The sequence below is a fragment of the Bombina bombina genome, chromosome 3 (assembly GCF_027579735.1).
Source record: "Bombina bombina isolate aBomBom1 chromosome 3, aBomBom1.pri, whole genome shotgun sequence".
NCBI classification, from domain to species: domain Eukaryota; kingdom Metazoa; phylum Chordata; class Amphibia; order Anura; family Bombinatoridae; genus Bombina; species Bombina bombina.
This window is the reverse complement of record NC_069501.1, coordinates 1099302574-1099322925: the sequence shown is the minus strand read 5'-3', so window position 1 is coordinate 1099322925 and position 20352 is coordinate 1099302574. Positions and strand designations below refer to the sequence as shown.

At 39.2% G+C, this 20352-nt stretch overlaps 1 protein-coding gene across 2 annotated transcripts in view; it reads right to left on the bottom strand.

The window, feature by feature from the left end:
- CCDC169 (coiled-coil domain containing 169) overlaps window positions 1–20352 on the bottom strand; it is a 66797-nt gene that overhangs the window by 32917 nt on the left and 13528 nt on the right. Inside the window, exons 3-6 of one of the 2 annotated variants that reach the window (XM_053708442.1) lie at window positions 19036–19146; window positions 10252–10292; window positions 8914–9012; window positions 3707–3760 (exon numbers count right to left, since the gene is read on the bottom strand). In XM_053708442.1, the coding sequence (XP_053564417.1) occupies window positions 3707–3760; window positions 8914–9012; window positions 10252–10292; window positions 19036–19146 (305 nt within the window). The remainder of the gene's footprint in view (window positions 1–3706; window positions 3761–8913; window positions 9013–10251; window positions 10293–19035; window positions 19147–20352) is intronic. The other variant, XM_053708443.1, reaches the window with a different exon arrangement.

Below are 20352 nucleotides of genomic sequence, written 5' to 3'. Positions count from 1 at the left end.
TGGACTCTTGCTACTTACATGAAAGAAAGGCGAATCTCAGGAATTTGTGATGATCCCTGTTGATGGGAACATGAAGATACACGTCCTTTAGGTCTATGATCATCATGAACTGACCCACTTGGACCCAAGTAAGAATGGAACGAATGGTTTCCATTTTGAAGAACGGTACCCTGAGAAACTTGTTGAGGTACTTTAGGTCTAAAATGGGTCGAAAAGTACCATCTTTTTTGGGAACCACAAACACATTTGAATCGAATCCTAGACCCTGTTCCCTTACTGGAACAATCACTCCCAGGGAGGAAAGGTCCTGAACGCAGTTCAAGAATGCCTCTCTTTTTACCTGGTCTGCAGATAATCTTGAGAGGTGGAATCTGCCCCTGAGAGGGAATGTTTTGAATTCTATTTTGTAACCCCGAGATACTATGTCCACAGCCCAAGGATCGGGGACATCTCATCTCCACGCTTGACAAAACAGGGAAAGTCTGCCCCCCACTTGATCCAATCCCGGACCGGGGGCCGACCCTTCATGCTGACTTAGACTCAGCGGAGGGTTTCTTTGATTGCTTCCCCTTATTCCAAGACTGATTGGGCTTCCAAGAAGACTTGGACTGGTCCTGCTTGGAAGAGGGAGGGGAAGATTTTTGACCTTTGAAGTTACAAAAGGAACGAAAATTACTTAGACGTCCTTTGAGTCTGTTCTTCTTGTATCGCGGTAGAAAAGACCCTTTTCCACACTTAATATCAGAAATGATTTGTGCCAGACCAGGTCCGAACAAGGTCTTCACCTTGTAAGGAAGCGCCAAAAGCTTGGACTTAGAGGTAACATCAGCTGACCAAGATTTTAGCCACAAAGCCCAGCGGGCTAGGACAGTAAAGTCAGACATCTTGGCTCCCAGTCTAATAACTTGCATGTTAGCATCAGAAATAAAGGAATTGGCTAGTTTGAGAGCCTTAATCCTATCTTGTATCTCCTCCAATGGAGTCTCTACTAAAATTGATTCAGACAAGGCATCGCACCAATAAGATGCCGCTCTTGCTACTGTGGCAATACAAACTGCAGGATGCTATTGAAGACTTTGATGAACATCTTCTTCAAATAAGCTTCCAGCTTTTTGTTCAAGGGATCCTTAAAGGAGCAGCTATCCTCTATAAGGATCGTAGTTCTCTTAGCCAGAGTAGAAATATCCTTCTACTTTAGGCACCATGCACCAAAAATCTTTAATGAAGTCAGCAACAGGAAACATCTTTTTAAATACGGGAGACGGGGAGAAAGGAATCCCTGGCTTCTCCCATTCCTGTGAAAAATTCTCCGTCACACGTTCTGGGACAGGAAAAACTTCCACAGAGGAAGGAACATCATAGAATTTTTTAAGTTTACTAGACTTCTTAGGGTTGACAACGACAGAAGTATGGGAGTGGTCCAAAGTAGCCAATACCTCATTTAGCAGTACACGAAGATGTTCAATCTTAAATCTGAAATGTACTTCTTCAGTATTAGATGAAGGAATAATACTGTCCGAATCTGAGATTTCACTCTCAGAGGCTACCGGTGTATCCTCCTCATCAGACTTATGAGGGAGGGCAACCTGGGTAGCAGTAGGTGGAACAGAAACCTTACTATCTGAATTTCTAATTTTCCTCTTGCTTTTTCCCAGCACAGGAAAAGCAGATAATACCGCAGAAGATACCTGTGCAGCAAAATCTGCAGGCAAATAAACTCCTCCAGGAGGCTGAGAGGAACTGCAGGGCACTGTATGTGACGCCATAGAGGCTTGGGACGTTTGAGGAGAAAGCTGTGGCATTGCCTGAACAGCATCATCCTGAGACACATTAGGCTCAGAGGGTAACAATGTATCTTTAAATTGAAGTGTTCTAGCTAAGCATGCAGCACAGAATTGCATAGGCAAAACAATGTGTGCCTCTAAGCATAACAAGCATTTGTCAAAAAACACAGTATTGGTCCATGTACATAATACTAAATAAAAAATTCCCCAAATTGTAGAAATTTTTTAAACACACTGTCACTTTAAGCATTTTTAATACTACAATTTGGCTGCCAGAAGTCTCTAAAACGATTGTATAGTAGATCGAACCCAAAGAGACTAAAAATATCCAACAGCAGAGAGGTCACATGTCCGGCAGAGAGAAGAAACTATGCAGCAAGTAAAAGGCGTGCATTTCCCTCTGCCTACAACATAAGACGCAAGTAGATGCAGCTGGTTTCAAACTTAAGCAGTCTGTCAGTTAGCCTGTTCTAGCTAAGCAAGCAAAGAAAACCAACTGCCAAATTTTAAGTTTATACATAAATCCCTGTATAAAACATAAGCCACACACATACTAATAAAGTATTTCAACAAAATTAGCCCAAAGAGGAAAAACGTCCCAATAAAGGCCTAGTCTCAACATACATAATGTACCTGCCCACTGCCAAAGAAAATCCTGTATAAAGGATTTAAAAATGTCCCCATCTACTGCATATGACATATTCTTCTGAAGTGCAAGTCTCCAAGACCAAGTAGACAAAAGCACTTACTTGCAGTCTAGCTGTCCGGCAGGAAGACAGCTCACAAGACGTGAAAGGACACATACTTCTTACAGAGAGCTGTAGAAAAAGAAAGAACAGAGTAACCAACTCTGGCTTTCTGTACCATGGGCAGCAATGTGTTAGGAAACAAACCAAGGACTACCTACAACTTCCTAACTGCTTAAAAGTCACCACTACTCTACTGAAGAGATTGACATGGACTTAGCTAAACCCAAATCCTTGCTTGCAGGAAAAAGTACCCGAAAAAGGAATGAATTTCTTCAGACATCAAACTTCACCTCCTCCATTGACAGAGGCAAAGAGAATGACTGGGGATTATGGGGAGTGACACTTAACAGCTTTGCTGTGGTGCTTGTTGCCTCCTCCTGCTGGCCAGGAGTGATATTCCCACTAGTAATTGAATGATGTTGTGGACTCTCCATATCTTAGGAAAGAAAATTGTTTAAAAATTGCTGGCAAGTATTTTAAAATAATTTTCAAAAATAAGCAAAATAAGTTACATAGACATGCTGGCGGGAGTAGTCTGATCCACCACCCCCTTTATCAGTGTTTAGCATCAGAAACACAGGCATTGTATATTAACTTAGTTCACAGCAGCTTATTTGCTTCTAGGCATGCTCCAGCAGATAATCACTGTGCACTTCTGCATTCTACCAAAGCAATGGTAGATACAGATACAGCCATAGAAGGAATTGTGTGGGGGAAGTTAGAGCTGTACAATTCATAAACTTAAAAGAAAGGGTTAATGGCGAGGCATTGCAGTATAAATTTGCAGGTAAAGTAATTAAAGTACATATTATATTTGGTCTCTATCCCAACTTGTTTTATGTCCCTTTAAGCATTTTAAATGTAGCCACCAATCAGCAAGCACTACCCAGGTGCTGAACGAAAAATGGGCAGGCTTCTAAGCTTACATTCCTGCTTTTTCAAATAAAGATAGCAAGAGAATGAAGAACATTTGATAAGAGGAGTAAATTAGAAAGTTGATTAAAATTGCATGCTCTATCTGAGCCATGAAAGAAAAAAAATTGGGTTTTGTGTCCCTTTAAGTTAGATTTGTCTTCATGACAAATAGTTTTGTAGCCACAATCACATAATAAAGACATATAGATTTTAAGTAAATATCACCATGTTATATAACATGTTATTTTATATACATACCTGAGCAATTTCAGTTACATATATTCTTCTTTCATCATTGACCTTATAGTATGCCTAAAATGCAAACCAGTTAGTTAGAGTTAAACAGTAGTAATTTATATGCACTTTAATTCTTATATGCTTTTGTATATGTTTCACAATACTATTAAGCATTTCAGAAAAATTTAAACTGGGGTACAGTTAAAATCCAGTCCAATTGCAGTTCACTAACATACATTTCATGGAATGGTTAATTAAAATAAATATATTTCAATAAATTATGTGAGACTACTGACACACTCTAAAATAAATGCTGAATTAGACTGGATGATTAGCCAGTACAGTCATTCCAAAGTTGCATCTACAGAGTTATAAAAAACTAAGGACTGATTTGATTAGTTAGCTGTTTCTAGTGACGACACCTGTGTATCTGTTTGGTATATTTATACAGACATTAGTACAGTGTGCTTGGAATATCCTTTAGTTTATCATGTTTTATATAAATATGCTATTTAGTTATAAAATACTAGGTATAGTAATGTGTCAATAAGACAAAATAAAAGTTCAAAGGTGATATACAAAATAGATACTTAGGGCTCCATGTACTAAGAGGCGGGCGGACAACTTCTCAACTTGCGAAGCTGTCCGCCCACCTTTGGTACATACGGGCAGCGGATCTGTTCATCCACTGGCCCGTATGTATCATTACACACTCAATCGCAGTGTGTAATGCATGCTCCTTCATTCGTGTGACCAATCGCACAACTGAAGAGGCTGTCAATAACCAAGAGCGAGCTCTCAGTGATTTTCCCTCGCCACCTCAGAGGTGGTGTAGGGTGTAAGAAGCAGCGGTCTAATGACTGCTGCTTCTTACATTGCGGGAAGCAGGCTCGCATATGCGAACCTGCCCCGCAAGGGTTTCGGAAGCAGCTCTCGCTGCTTCGTACATGGAGCTCTTAGTTTTCAAAAACTGTAAAAAAAGTCCCAGATGCTGTTCTGTGTGGCAAGTTCCCAAGTTCCTCAAAAAAAAAAAGAGAATAGAGAACATAATCTGATACTGTAATAAAAGAACTTTATTCCAAACAGGTAAGTTGTACTCACAAAATGGGAGCTACGATAGCTCCAAGATCAAAACATAAACCCCCGGGAAAAAGCAGGAGCTCTCCAGTAAAATGTATTGCATTCCAGATTATTCAATAAAACATCAATATAGAATACGCACTAATGTAACTAAGGGCTACATTTTGGAAGCAAGCATCATGGAAAAAGATCAATCCGGTAAGTAATGAACAGATTTAATTAACCCCACAATGTTACAACTACTCTTGTAGAAAGAGCTATGACTTAGGAGTTGAATTTCTTGCCACCAAGTAAGCATTGCAAATAATTTAAGACAAGAATCCAGTGCTACCTTAGTAGCCCTCTGTTCTTTACTATAACAGTTGTTCCTTAGATTTAGAAGGATTTGGACACAATGAAGGTATAACAATTTCTTGATTGATATTTTCTGTAGAAACTGCCTTAGGAAGGAAATCATATTTGATACAAAGTACAGCCTTATCCTTCTGAATAATTAAAAATGGAGAGTCACAAGACAGTGCTGACAATTTAGAAACTCTCCTTGCAAAAGAAGAGTTTGTTAACAGGAAAAAGTACTTTCCAAGACAACAGTTTGATGTCAATGGAATGCATTGGTTCAAATGGAGGACCTTGTAAAGTGGAAAAAATAGATTCAAATTCCATGGTGGAGAAATAGGTTTTACAACTGGCCTAAATCAAACTAATACCTGGATAAAAGTCTGAACATCAGAAAGTTTAGCCAACTTCCTATCAAAAAGAATATTTAAAGCAGAAAACTAGTGGACAAACCCTTGTCAAAGCCATCCTTTAAAAAGTGAAGGATTCTAGAAATTTTAAAGGAATACTAAGAAAACTGTTTAAAAGAGCACCACACAAAACAGGCCTTCCGAATCTGAGAAACCTCTATGTCTCAAAACTAGATGTTCAACCTCCACGCCATTAAATTTAGAGATTTGAGATCCTGATGGGAAAGAGGACCTTGCGACAACAGCTAGCCATAGCCATGGTGGCTATTATATTTATATGACCTTCTAAAAAATCTCATTCTTCAAAACTTTCATAATCTATTTATATATCTCTATCTATTTATCAATCCGTCTGTCTATATATTCGCAAAAGGTATACTGGAGATTAAATGTATATAAAAATATAACATAGTGTAGCCCTTATAATTATTATAAATAGTATAATGTGAAGCATTTTTTTAAAAGAATTAAAAGTTTGCATTTTGCTATTTATACTTACCTTTATAATGCTCATTGTCAAGGGGACAACATATGCTCATTGTCATTGGGGATGAATCTTGCATGTGCTGTAATCTTGGAATAGAGCAAAGCAGTGCATGATACTGTGCACTGCTTGGATCGGGTGTCATGTGGCTAGCAACGTCACGCATGACGTCACTGCCCATCAGCACGTATACGCTTGTGATTCCCCTTACAATGGAAAAATAAGAGGTTAATGGGGTTTCCACAGTTAAATCTTTATTGAATCTTATTAAGGATTTTATGTCTAGCTCACGTTGTTTTATGTCCCTTAGAGTACTTTTAGAAATGACTGCCCTATAATTTCCTGAACTTATTTACGTCTAAGTAACATCTCCTGAATGGAGAGGCTGAGGTGGGGGGCTACCACGGAAGAGAAGCCAGTTTACCTCAGAGAAAGCTTGAAAGCCATTTTGGAGTGTAATAAAATTAAATAATGTGCACCAAGCATAATAAGTAATTTTCCCTCATAAATACATGCTCCCCTGCTTAACCAGAGTTTCCTCTATTGATCAGCTAACTGCACTGAGCAGATAGATGTGTGTGTGCTGAGTAAAGTCATTTACCTTACACAGCACCCCTCCACGTGCTTACCAGGCATGTCACATCCTTGTCAATGCAGCAGTATCCAGTAGAGAGCCCATCCAGTGCAGGTATAGAGTACCACAGAGGATTGCAGTAGGAAATACCTGTGTTCCTCAGGGGGAGGCTAAGGACGAGTCCCCACAAGGCCTGTGGGTAGTTATGGCTGAAGTCCCATAGGGAAATACATGTGCACATAAAAGGGTATTCATATGTCCCTGTATCATTCAGCTGCTGTGAAGTTTATCTTCTGTCTTCTATGCGAATAATAATTTCCAGGGTCTCTTGGTTTCACATTGGTCTCAGCTCCCAAATTTAAATCCAAAATCAAGTTGCCAGAACAACCTCTATTTTCAACCAACTCCTACAAGGCCAAGAACAAAACTAAAAGAGACATGGGAGGTGGGAGAGATTTTAAAGCACTGATATGGGTTCTTGACCTCCTCCTAGTGGTGGGAAATATATCCCATATGTTATGGAGGACTGTGGACCATCATCATTTTACAGAAGAAAAATTGTATTGTTAAGGTGCATCAAAAATCATAACATAAAATTCTCTAAAAAAAATTAAAAAAATTATGTAATTTACACAGGAATAAATTGTATTAAATATGCACAGCATAATTGTTATTTGAGTATACTAGATGAGAAAAAACACATAGAAATGTGTACTTATAAGTTCAAAATAAAAAGTATAATTGATGTTTTTTCGTAAAATGGGCAGAACCTAGGCGTAAATGAAATTATCTCTCAAATTCCAGCATAATTCTGTAAACATTTTCGCCCTACCGATTTCACAGTTTTCTCTCACAATCTAAAAGGTGGCGAACTTTTATGAGAATACTCAAACGCTAATAACAAAAATAACTTTTTAAGGTACAGTGCACTGAAAAATCATAATTTGATTTGTATTAGGCATAATATTAAAGTTTAAACATACGCCGGGTTCTCCCTGTATACTTTATCCTCCATTGTGCACTTTTACTTAGCAGAGAGCTCTAATTATTTCTATGGGAGACACCTCGCCACTCATAGGGACAGCCCCTTTTTTAATAGAATTCCATGAGGGTTGCCCTTGCGAGTTTTGGAGTGGAAAAACATGTCTAAACCAGCAAATGTTTTAAAATTGGCCACTCAGAGAGAAAAATTGAAAATTAACGTTATCTCTCCTAACCCACAATGGAGGTGTAATTCCTTCTGCTGGCTATGTTTACACAGCTTCTCTATAGCCAATGCTAGAAACTTTCAGTATAGGTAGGATGCCACAGGCAAAAAAATAGCTATTTCAAATGTTGATATAAAGATATATATTTGTAAACAATTTAATTAACTACAGCAGGTAAAATTGATCATTAGGAACAAATTAAAGGGGAGAACAAAATGAGGGTACTTCCTTTAACTTGAGAATGAAACTATTGTCAGTGTTATAATATTTTGTAGCAGTTGAAAATTAGCTGCAGAGAAAAAAAATGTTAAGCTTTTAAAATGTTTTTGAATTTTGAATAAATTTGTTTCTTATGCTCTTGGTCTAACTTCCCATAATTACTGTATATGGTAAAAATGTAATAATAAAAAATGCATTGCTCAAAAGAATAATCAGCTTTGCAGGCTGGGAAAGGCTAGGGGCATGGTTCACAAAATTCCTGAGAAACATCATGAATTGCAGTGCAGCCCTGTATTTAATTTTTCTCTTTCATTCTGGCTGCACTTTGTTAAGGAAAACTTAAACAGCACAGCCAGAGCACAGTGCTGTTTGAAGAGAACAGCCTGATGTGGAGTAGAGCTCCAAAGCAAGAGCACTAACATTTCCTGTATGCGTCCCGTTCTTTCTGCAAACATTCTGCATTTTCTGCAATGACATCTCAGATCACAGCATTGTTCTGCTTTGGGGGGGGTTCTAACCAGTAATATGTGAAAGTGGCATAAGAACCTTAAAATTCCTGCTGCAAATACCACTACTTATATGACCGAGCATTCTACTGGCATTGCTTGCTGCAATACTACATGGTTTATTACATTTCAAATCACCCAAAATAGTAATTCCCAAGTCCTGTTCCTCTTTAGTAATAGTAAAGTGTCATTGAATTAACATTTGAAGTTTTATTCCCTAAATACAATTTTGCACGTTGTGACGATGAACCATTGTTGTATCCTCAGCAGTCACAGGACATGAAAAAAAAAAAGTGAAACCACTTAGTTTTCTTGCTACAGTTTTAGCATTTCTAACTATTTATTTTCCAATGTTGTAGAAAAACCAACATATACAATTTATAAATACATTTAAAAACAAACAATGAAAACCTTTGTTTCTTGTTGTATTCGATGTTCAAATTCCTTTAGTTGATTCTCTAAACTAATCTTTTCTTCTTCAAGATGTTTAAAGAATTGATTTAAAGCCCCCTGAAAGAAAACACATGGTCAGAAATGCTACAATTTTTTTTTTAAAATATTAAAATTACATAAGGAAAAAAGAATTGATTTCACCAGTGTAAATGAAAGGAACATATTTAAATGATTCTGAAAATAAAATTATAAGACAACTTATAAAAGACTATGATTACGGCCCCTCATGTACTAAAGGTTGAGCGGACAACTTCTTAAATCGAGAAGTTGTCCGCTCGCCTTCACTACATATGGGCAGGTGACTAAAAAGGATCTGATGCCCGTATGTATCATTACACACTCAACTGAACGTGTAAAGCCCGCCCTTTCTCTCGCGCGACCAATCACGTGAGAGAAGTGACTGTCAATCACTAAGCGAGCGCTCTGTGATTTCTCCTCGCCAATTCAGAGGTTGCGTAGAGTGTAAGAAGCAGGATTCTAATGACCGTTGTTTTTTAAATTGTGGGAAGCAGGCTCACATATGCAAAACTGCCCGCAAGCTTTCGCTACTTAGTACATGGAGCCCTTAGAGACTATGACATTTCTGATTGATAATTATTGCAGAAGACTGATTGCACTGTTAAATGGGAGTAAACCATATTCCATGGCAGGCCGATGATGTAATGACAGTTGTCTTCATACATTGAAACTAGGGATAACAGAGCCACTTACGCTTTTGAAAAAGCTCAGGCGAAACGCGCGTCAGCCGTTTGCCTGTCTGTGTCTCTCTGGACAAGGGACAAGAAAATTATTTGTGGTTAATACTTTTAATCTAGCTAACCGTATATATTAATAGTCTATGCACTGAACAGTACGCTACTATTTTTCATAATAATTGTGAAGAGTTTTTCAGTGACATAACGATAAACCCATTCCTGATTACACCCGGTTGTGGTGGCTCACAAAATCATAGACAGTAATATAGCAGGGACCTTTTGTAGTCGCTGAATACACAATGGGCCTCTTTACCCAGTAATGTCTAAATTGTATCCATACGGCCCCTAGTAAGTAACTCATTTTTTAACTCTAGATACATATTGTATCTTTCTCCAGGTTAACAAACAGTGATATATGGAAATATTTTTTCCTTTTTAATTGTTTTTATCATAGTATCTTGTAAATACATTCCCACTTTTTATAATTAGTTTACTAAAAGTGCCTATGGGAATATTTTTTTCTTTTTTCACATTAATGAAAACTGTAGGTTTCCCAACATTTGTAATTTATTTGAAAAACCAAAATATGAATATTACTTACTATGGGCATGTGATCAAAAGAGCGAATTGAAGCTAGACGATCTATTGCAAAACAAAAATAAATAGTTTACTAAATATTTAAATGAAAGCAAAATAAATGTGTAAAGAGATCATTCTCATAGTTTAAATAACAGTGTAAACAAGGTCATGGTCTTCAATATAAAATTTAGAATGTTACTTGAGGGGTGTATGTCTGTTTAACACTTAGAAGGCAGTGAGGGCTACAATAACTATATGACATCTAAGGGCTTAACCCAAACCCAGACTGAAAATAGTGTAGGTTGATTGTAGGGATAGAACAATATTGTCATTGTCAGTCAGCAGTGACATTTGCACGTGCAACAGTTTAGCTGTGGTAAACCTGTAGGCACTATTGCCTGGCACCCACCAACATCAGTCAAACGGACATAAAAAGACATTTTTTATCTTGGTAATACATTTGAAAATGCCCTCTCTTAGATGCAACCATTTGTTTTTAGTAAAATAGATGTTCCTGTACTAATGAAAACAAAATATTGTTTATTTTTTTCTGCTTGTTAGAAATGTCACTGTCCACAAATAAAGCAGCAGGAGTTGTTTATCAGCCTGTCCCTAAGATTAATTTGTACACAGACACTTCCCATTTACACCAAAGCCAAAATTAACAGCTTTAGTTAAAATATTATAGCTTGTTTATTTGAGTTTGTCGGACTAGTTTCTCAGTTTGTTGAAACTTTATATTACGTGAACAAATGTATTTAAAAGTAACAGTAAATACAGTAGATTTGTATAATAAACAAATTAATGATAAAAAGACAATGCTATAGCACTTAGTCCGAACTTCAAACGAGTAGTAGATGTTTTTCTGACAAATTTTAAAGTTATGCCTATTTCTACTCCCCATGTATCACATGACAGCCATCAGCCAATCATAAGTGCATATAGTATATTCTGTGAATCCTTGCACATGCTCAGTAGGAGGAAGTAAATTAGAAATTTGTTTAAAATTGCATGCTCCATCTGGATCATGAAAGTTTAATTTTGACTTGAATGTCCCTTTAAAATTGGGCTGTAGGTGGGCAACCTCAGTGACTAGAAAAGCTGTTTTGAGGTAAATTTACAAAGAATATGCTGAGTGATTAAGTGTTGAAAAAGGTAGATTTCACAATCTCTTAACATTGAAAATATTGACCCAAAGCTACAAAAAAAGCTGCCACAATAATCCTTATGAAGTTTTGCATGCAGATAGATTTGTCTATGAGCTGTTGAAAAAAAAGACAGTGGTTGCTGAGGTGTAAAGGTTAACATTTGATTATTTTTATATATTTCAAACATCCTCAATAAAGGCACAAAGCTGATAGAATTATGACATGCTCAGCAGCAGTTTTTAAGGATGGCAGTGAGTGTCTGTAGCACTGTACTGTAGCATGTATTTATATCTGTATTGTCAGGTTAACACTACACACATACAACACACAAACACATTTTTAGAAGTCACATTGTTTCACTCCCCATTTTAGAGAAGGGTGGGGCAGGGATCACATGATGATGTGTGTGTATGAGCCCCTCTACTGTCTGTGAGGGGAAACTAAAACAGCCATGATGCTGTACTGTAACAGTGACATCAACTAAAATTTTCTTAGCCAAGAAAAACTAAAATGTATGCTTAGGTGATAAATGTATTTCTTTCTTGACACGGTGAGTCGACGGGATCATCAATTACTGTTGGGAAAACCACTCCTGGCCAGCAGGAGGAGGCAAAGAGCACCACAGCAAAGCTGTTAAGTATCACTTCCCTGCCCACAAACCCCAGTCATTCGACCGAAGGAAAGGAGAGAAAGGAAATAACACAAGGTGCAGAGGTGCCTAAGGTTAAAATAACAAAAAAACTGTCTGGAAAACAGGGAGGGCCGTGGACTCACCGTGTCAAAAAATAAATAAATTTACCAGGTAACCATAAATTTTGTTTTCTTTCTAATGACACGGTGAGTCCACGGATCATCAATTACTGTTGGGAATCAATACCCAAGCTAGAAGACACAGATGATAAGGGAGGGACAAGACAGGTAACCTTAACAGAAGGCACCACTGCTTGCAGAACCTTTCTCCCAAAAGAAAACTCAGCCGTTGCAAAAGTATCCCATTTAGAAAAAGTGTACAAAAAAAGACTAAGTTGCAGCCTTACAGCTCTGTTTAACAGAGGCCTCAGAAGAAGACACTGCCCTGGCGGAATGAGCTGTAATTCTCCCAGGAGGCTGCTGTCCAGCAGTCTCATATGCCAAACAAATAATACTTCTCAATTTAGAGAGAAAAAGAAGTGGCCGTAGCTTTCTGACCCTTACTTTTCCCAGAAAAGCATACAAACAAGGCAGAAGACTGACAAAAGTCCTTTGTAGTCGGCAATAAAACTTAAGAGCACGCACAACGTCTAAGTTGTATAACAAACGTCCTTTATGAGAAGAAGGATTAGTAAAAAGGGAGAAGGAACAACAATTTCGTGATTAATATTTCTGTCCGAAACAACCTAGGAAGAAAACCAAACTTGGTACGGGGAAATTGCCTTATCTGCATGAAATATGAGATAAGGAGAATCACACTGAAAAGCAGAGAGTTCAGAAACTCTCTGAGCAGAAGAGATAGCAGTAAGAAACAAAACAAACCAGGATAGTACCTTAATATTTATGGAATGCATAGGCTCAAAAAACTTTAAGAACAAGGCTAAGACTCCAAGTTGGAGCAACAGATTAAACACAGGCCTGATTCTGACCAGGGCCTGACAAAAGGATTGAACATACGGCATGTCCGCCAGACGCTTGTGTAGTAGAATGGAAAGAGCAGAAATCTGACCCTTGAGGGTACTGACAGATAACCCCTTCTTAAGGCCATCCTGGAGAAAAGGTAAAATCCTTAAGATCCTGACCTTACTCCAAAATTACCCTTTAGACTCACACCAATAGAGATATTTATGCCATATCTTAAAGGTAAACCTTACTAGAGACAGGCTATGAACCTGAACCAAGGTCTCTATCCACGCTTAGCTAAAATTGAGCGTCCAAACTCCAAGCAGTCAGCTTCAGAGAAACGAGATCCTATGATGAAGGAAAGAACCCTGAAGCAGAGAATCCTTCCTCAGCTGAAATCTCCATGGAGGAAGAGAGGACAACTCTTCTAGATCTGCATACCGGATCCAGCAAGGCCATGCAGGAGCTATTAGAATCACCAGCATTCTCTCCTGCTTGAGTGCATCTATCAGAAGGCTTGAAAATCCTTCAACCTCAACCTGAACTTAGGTAGCTTGGTGTTCTGAAGAGACGCCATCAGCTCCAATACCGGTAAACCCCATTTGGTTTTGAACCTGGAGAACACTTCCGGATGGAGTTCCCACTCCCTGGGATGAAAAGTCTGACTGTTCAAAAAATCTGCTTCCCAATGTACACTCCTGGACAGAGGATGGCAGACAATGATTGAAAGCCCACTGAACAATTCAGACACCTTCAACCAGGCTAAGACACTCCCAGTGCCTCCCTGGTGGTTGATGTAAATCATTGAGGGGATATTGTCCAACAGGAACCCAGCTAAGGACAACTGAGGCCAAGCCATCAGACCATTGTAAATCGCTCTCAACTCCAAGATGATAAAGAGGAGCGCAGACACTTACGATTCATAATCCCTGTGCCTAAAGGCAAGACCAGCTCAGTAGGGTGGCATCCATGGACACATCGCCCAGGAATCTCTCTAAAAGCATGCGTCCTGAGACAGATACTGCTGAGAAACTACTACGGGAGAGAATCTCTTGTCGATTGATCTAGATCTATCCTCTGAGACAGCTCATATGTTCTCCGTTCTATGGAAAATAGCAAAGGGATTGAAGTCCAATATAACATTAGACCAATTCCTCCATATTACGTCACTGAAAAATGAAGAAAAATCAACTGCAGCCAGATCCAAACTCCCACCCTGCAGGTTGCAAGAATGGTTATTTACCAGAGCACAAGAGCTCGCAGTTAGCCGGACAGTAAACTGCTGAGAAAGGAGATGGAAATCTTCTCCTAAACAGAGAAACTATAGGGGCTCTCCAGATTAATTTACCATCCATGAGAAAGAAATTGGACAAGATCTTCATGAAAAGGATTCAGCTCAAGAAGGATGACCCTGAATCATAAATTGTCCAGAAGAGCACCCTGCAATACTACAAGACCTAAACGTCTTTCTAGGAAGACAAGCCTCAGAAACTTGAGAAGATCCAAAATAATGGGAGCAAAAATACACATCCCTCAGGTCTATGTTCAATATGAACAGGCCCTCTTGAACCAAAGAAGAATGAATACTATTTGAAGGTCGGAACCTGAGAAAGATAAATACCTATATTCCGTTCCCAGACTGAGAATGGAGCTATCACTTCTAGAGAGGAAGGTCCTGAAACCAATTCAAAGAAAGGCTCTCTACAAAAATCTGTCCCTGGGGGGAATCTTAAATTGTACTTTAACAGACAAGACTGATCCTTTAGTCTTACTCTGTAGGCGAATGGTAGAAAAATCTTTTTCCACCCTTAAAGGGACAGTCAAGTCCAAAAAAAAAAAAAACGCTCATGATTCAGATAGAACATGTAATTTTAAACAACTTTCCAATTTACTTTTACCACCAATTTTGCTTTGTTCTCTTGGTATTCTTAGTTGAAAGCTAAACCTAGGAAGGCTCATATGATAATTGCTAAGCCCTTGAAGGCCGCCTCTTGTCACATGCTTTTCACAACAGGGGAGAGCTAGTTCATGTAAGCTATATAGATAACATTGTGATCACGCCCGTGACTTGTGGCAGACACTGCACTAATTGGCTAAAATGAAAGTCAATAGATAATAAATAAAATGTCATGTGATCAGGGGGCTGTCAGAAGATGCTTAGATACAAGTTAATCACAGAGGTAAAAAGTATATTAATATAACTGTGTTGGTTATGCAAAACTAGGGAGTGGGTAATAAAGGGATTATCTATCTTTTTAAACAACAAATATGGTGTTGACTGTCCCTTTAAGTCAGAGGAAAACTCTGCCAGACCAAGACCAAACAAGGTCCAATCCTTAAAAGGAAAAATCAGAAGCATTGATTAGGAGGAACATAAAATATTGAACCTGCAACTACAGGACTAAAAAGCCTAAGCTGTACCATTACCAGGTAGGCTTCTCAGCAGACCAGGAGTCAGCCACGATGCCCGGTGGCTGGTACAGGAAGTTTATAAGACAAGGCTTTGTATGGTACTCATTTTTATCGACCTCGAAAGGATAAAGGGCTGAGTCGGCCCTGCCGGGATTTGAACCTGTGACCTTGGATCTTTTAAACAGGCATTTTTGTAGTCTGGCAATTACCAACTGAACTACCTCACCGGCCTCTAATTGAACAGTTAACGCTCCAGCTTCTATTTCTCCAATTACTAACCAGGCCTGTTTAGCTTCCGAGATCAAACGAGATCGGGCGCACTCAGGGTGATGTGGCCATAGGCCCATGGAAGGAGCAACTACCATCCCTAGGGATCGAAGTTCTCTGAGTCATAGTAGAACAACAGAGAAAGATTGAACTTCTAATGGCTGCCCACAACAGGGCATCGATGTAGTCCAAGTAACTAACACCTCCTTTAGCTTAGACGAGGCGTAAGCATACATCTAAAGATGATTATTATTATTATCGGTTATTTGTAGAGCGCCAACAGATTCCGCAGCGCTATTAACAAAGGCGGAGTACAACAAAATAATTATAGGGATCAAATGGGTAGAGGGCCCTGCCAAGAGTTGCACTGTTGTAGTCAGCTCTTGAGAAGGTGATCAACAAACAGCTGGATTCTTAGGCTTACATGCTAAGGGGGTTCAGGGGATAGCAATGGAGGAGAGGAACTTGTATAAAGAAAAGTTAGTGTAGGGTGTATGCATCTCTGAACAGTAGAGTCTTTAGGGAGCACTTGAAGCTTTTAAAACTAGAAGAGTATTGTGGAGCGAGGCAGAGAGTTCCACAAGATGGGAGCCAGTCTGGAGAAGTCCTGTAAACGGGAGTGTGATGAGGTGACAAGAGAGGAGGAGAGTAGGAGGTCGTGAGCAGAGCGAAGGGGACGGGAGGGAGAGTATCTGGAGACAAGGTCTGAGATATAGGGGGAGCAGTGTAGTTGAGGGCTTTGTATGTCAGAATGAGAATTTTGTGTTTGATCCTAGAGGCAAGAGGAAGCCAGTGAAGAGATTGGCAAAGAGGTGCAGCAGATGAAGAGCGACGTGTAAGGAAGATGAGTCTGGCAGAGGCATTCATTATGGATTGTAAAGGAGCTAGGCGGTAGGTGGGGAGACCAGAGAGGACAGAGTTGCAGTAATCGAGGCTGTAGAGAATGAGACAGTGGATTAAAATCTTAGTTGTGTCTTGTGTAAAGAAGTGTCTAATTTTAGAGATGTTTTTAAGGTGGAAGCGGCAGGCTTTAGCCAATGACTGAATGTGAGGAGTGAAAGAAAGATCTGAGTCAAAGATCCGAGACATTGGGCATGCGGGGTAGGGGTAATGATGGAGTTGTCGACAGTTATAGAGAGATTGGGGGTGGAGAGTTTAGAAGAAGGGGGGGAATAAGGAGCTCAGTTTTGGAGAGATTTAGCTTGAGGTAGTGAGAGGACATCCAGTTGGAGATGTGAGAAAGACAGTTAGTGACACGGGTTAGCAAGGAAGGAGAAAGGTCTGGTGCAGAGAAGTAGATTTGGGTGTCATCTGCATACAAATGATATTGTAAACCGTGGGACTTTATTAGGGAACCTAGTGATGACGTGTAGATTGAGAAGAGAAGGGGACCGAGGACAGAGCCTTGCGGTACTCCGACAGAAAGTGGTGACGGGGCAGAGGAGGCCCCAGAGAAGGCTACACTAAAGGTACGGTTTGACAGGTAGGAAGAGAGCCACGAGAGGGCTATGTCACATATGCCGACGGATTGCAGGGTTTGGAGCAAGAGAGGGTGGTCAACAGTGTCAAAGGCTGCGGACAGATCAAGGAGGATAAGCAGAGAGAAGTGGCCTTTTGATTTTGCTCTAAGTAGGTCGTTGGTAACCTTAACAATTGCTGTCTCTGTGGAGTGATGGGGACGAAATCCAGATTGCACTTCAGCAGCAGATGAAGGAATTATACTGTCCGAGTCTTTCACCTAGCTACCGGCGAATCCCTCACCAGACCAGGATTCTTCCACAAAGAATCCTAGAATTTTTTCCCAGATTCTTTAAGATTGACGACAGGTGTTTAAGATTAAATCTTAAACCAGCTGAAGATACTATTGATGTCTCTAATAAAATGAAAAGACACTGAAAAACACCTAAATCAATATTCCTTGCCCCAACATTGAGCGCAATTGAAGAGGGCAGACACGCTAATCTATCCAAAGACAAGGGAGGCTCTAAAAAAAAAAAAAAAAACTGCAATGGCGTCTAATAAAGAATTAAGCGCCCAGGTACGCTTATTACTGCGCTTGAAAAAGCTACATAAGCTTAATCGGAATGAATAAAAATTAGTTATAGGGGTCATTAACCCCATAGGAGCCTCTAACATGATACGTATGAGCCCAAATATAAATACAGGAGATTCTATATTAACCCATAGTCTCCTGTCACCATAAAGTGCCTGTATACTGCCTCAAATATCCTTCTAAAAAGGATATATATGTCCCATATAAGTTGCAGAAAAGAAGCTACTTTCAACCCTTTTTACTGCCAGTCTTCCAGCCCCAGAAGAAGAAAAGGCACATACCTGCATTCTAGCAATCCGGCAGGACGACGACTCACAAAGCATGAGAGGATGCCACTCTTCCCAGAGACCTGTGGAAAAAAAGAATGAACAGAGTAAGCCTACTCTGGTATTCTGACATAGGGCAGCAATCTGTTAGGAAAACGCAGCAAAGCCCACTTTACAAGTTCCTAACTGCTTTAAAGCTACCACAGCCCAAAGCCACTGAGTACTCCTTGCCAATACCCCAGGTACACCCAGGGGTACATGTACTGCAGGTTGAGAAACAAGGTTGTAAAGAATATATTTCTATTTTAGTTTGATACGTTTTTTGCCACTGAAATTTTAACATGTTTATATTAAAGTGATGGTAAACTCTCCCCTTTTTAAAATCAGATCCAGAACGTACTTTTATTTTTCTGTGAACAGGTTAAATTGCTGTCCAATCAATGCTCTAGCTATAACAAAAGTGCCATATGGGGAGAGCACTGATTGGAGAACAATTCAAACATTTAGCTGACAGAAAAAAATTGACTTTTGAAGTGGGCAACGGAGCGCAGGGTATTTGAATGTTATATCTACATTAAAAGTAAGTTATAGCGCATACAACTGATGAATGAAACTCCATTTAAAATATTACTAACATCTGATTTTAAAAAGGGGAGAGTTTACTATCACTATAAGTCCTCTTTCATATATTAACACCCCCTTATGTCACTCGGGAATAGCTCAGGTTCTCAGGAAGTGAGTAGCTGTTGGCAAAGCTATGCTAGTAAACCCCTTAATGGCCGTGAGCCGTACAGGGTGCATTGGTCGTTAAGAGATTAAAGTACCTTTAAGAATATTTTGCAGTATTTTTTTTTTTAGTTAAATGTTTAATCAACTTAGGAGTTGTACTACACATACTTTAAAGATCATTATCTATTCTAATATATTGAAATTTTCAAAACCATCATAAGGAATATGATATTTCTATTGGAATATTCCTCATGTCTAGCTCAACATTTCTTTATTCTATCTAATAAACAATTGATAAAAAGGTAAATAAAAAGCATTAGCATATCAAATGTTGTCACCTGTTGGGTCACCACGAATCTGTTCTGATTTTTCTTGAACAATACGAATTTGCCTTTCTAACTGTTTATTTAGTTCCACTTGGGTTTCATATCTGGTTTTCCATTCATTACCTGTTACGTCATTAAAATTAAAATATTACTAACATTAAAAAGTAAATACATACATATACACCCACACGCACACATACAGGCATATATACAGTATCTCACAAAAGTGAGTACACCCCTCACATTTTTGTAAATATTTTATTACATCTTTTCATGTGACAACACTGACGAAATTACACTTTGCTACAATGTAAAGTAGTGAGTGTACAGCCTGTATAACAGTGTAAATTTGCTGTCCCCTCAAAATAACTAAACACACTCATTAATGTCTAAACTGTACTGCGACATACTGAAGCAGAGCATGATCTCCTCCCTTTGGAGACTGGGCCGCAGGGCAGTATTCCAACATGATAACGACCCCAAACTCACCTCCAAGACGACCACTGCCTTGCTAAAAAAAGCTGAGGGTAACGGTGATGGACTGGCCAAGCATGTCTCCAGACCTAAACCCTATTGAGCATCTGTGGGGCATCCTCAAACGGAAGGTGGGGGAGCGCAAGGCCTCTAACATCCACCAGCTCCGTGATGTCATGGAGGAGTGGAAGAGGACTCCAGTGGCAACCTGTGAAGCTCTGGTGAACTCCATGCCCAAGGGGGTTAAGACAGTGCTGGAAAATAATGGTGGCCACACAAAATATTGACACTTTGTGCCCAATTTGAACATTTCCACTTAGGGTGTACTCACTTTTGTTGCCAATGGTTTAGACATTAATGGCTTTGTGTTGAATTATTTTGAGGGGACAGCAAATTTACACTGTTATACAGGCTGTACACTCACTACTTTACATTGTAGCAAAGTGTCATTTCTTCAGTGTTGTCACATGAAAAGATATAATAAAATATTTACAAAAACGTGAGCGTGTACTCACTTTTGTGAGATACTGTACATAGTATATACCCAAAAGTAAGTTATCACGCATATATGTGCTTGTTGGCCACACCAAAACATTGGGCATAACAGCCAGAAGTCTTCTGGAAAGGCTTTCCACAAGACTTTAGACTGTGTCTGTTGGAATGTATGCACATGCACACCCCTAAGCTTCTATCAGCTTACCTAGGTCTATTCTTCAACAGAGCACACAAAGAGAACAAAGCATATTTGATTATTGTAAATTATAAAAGTAAATTGGACAGATGTTTAAAATGTTATGCTCTGTTTTAAAATGTTATGCTCTGCCATTTAGGATTAGCTGTAAATGAGTATGATCA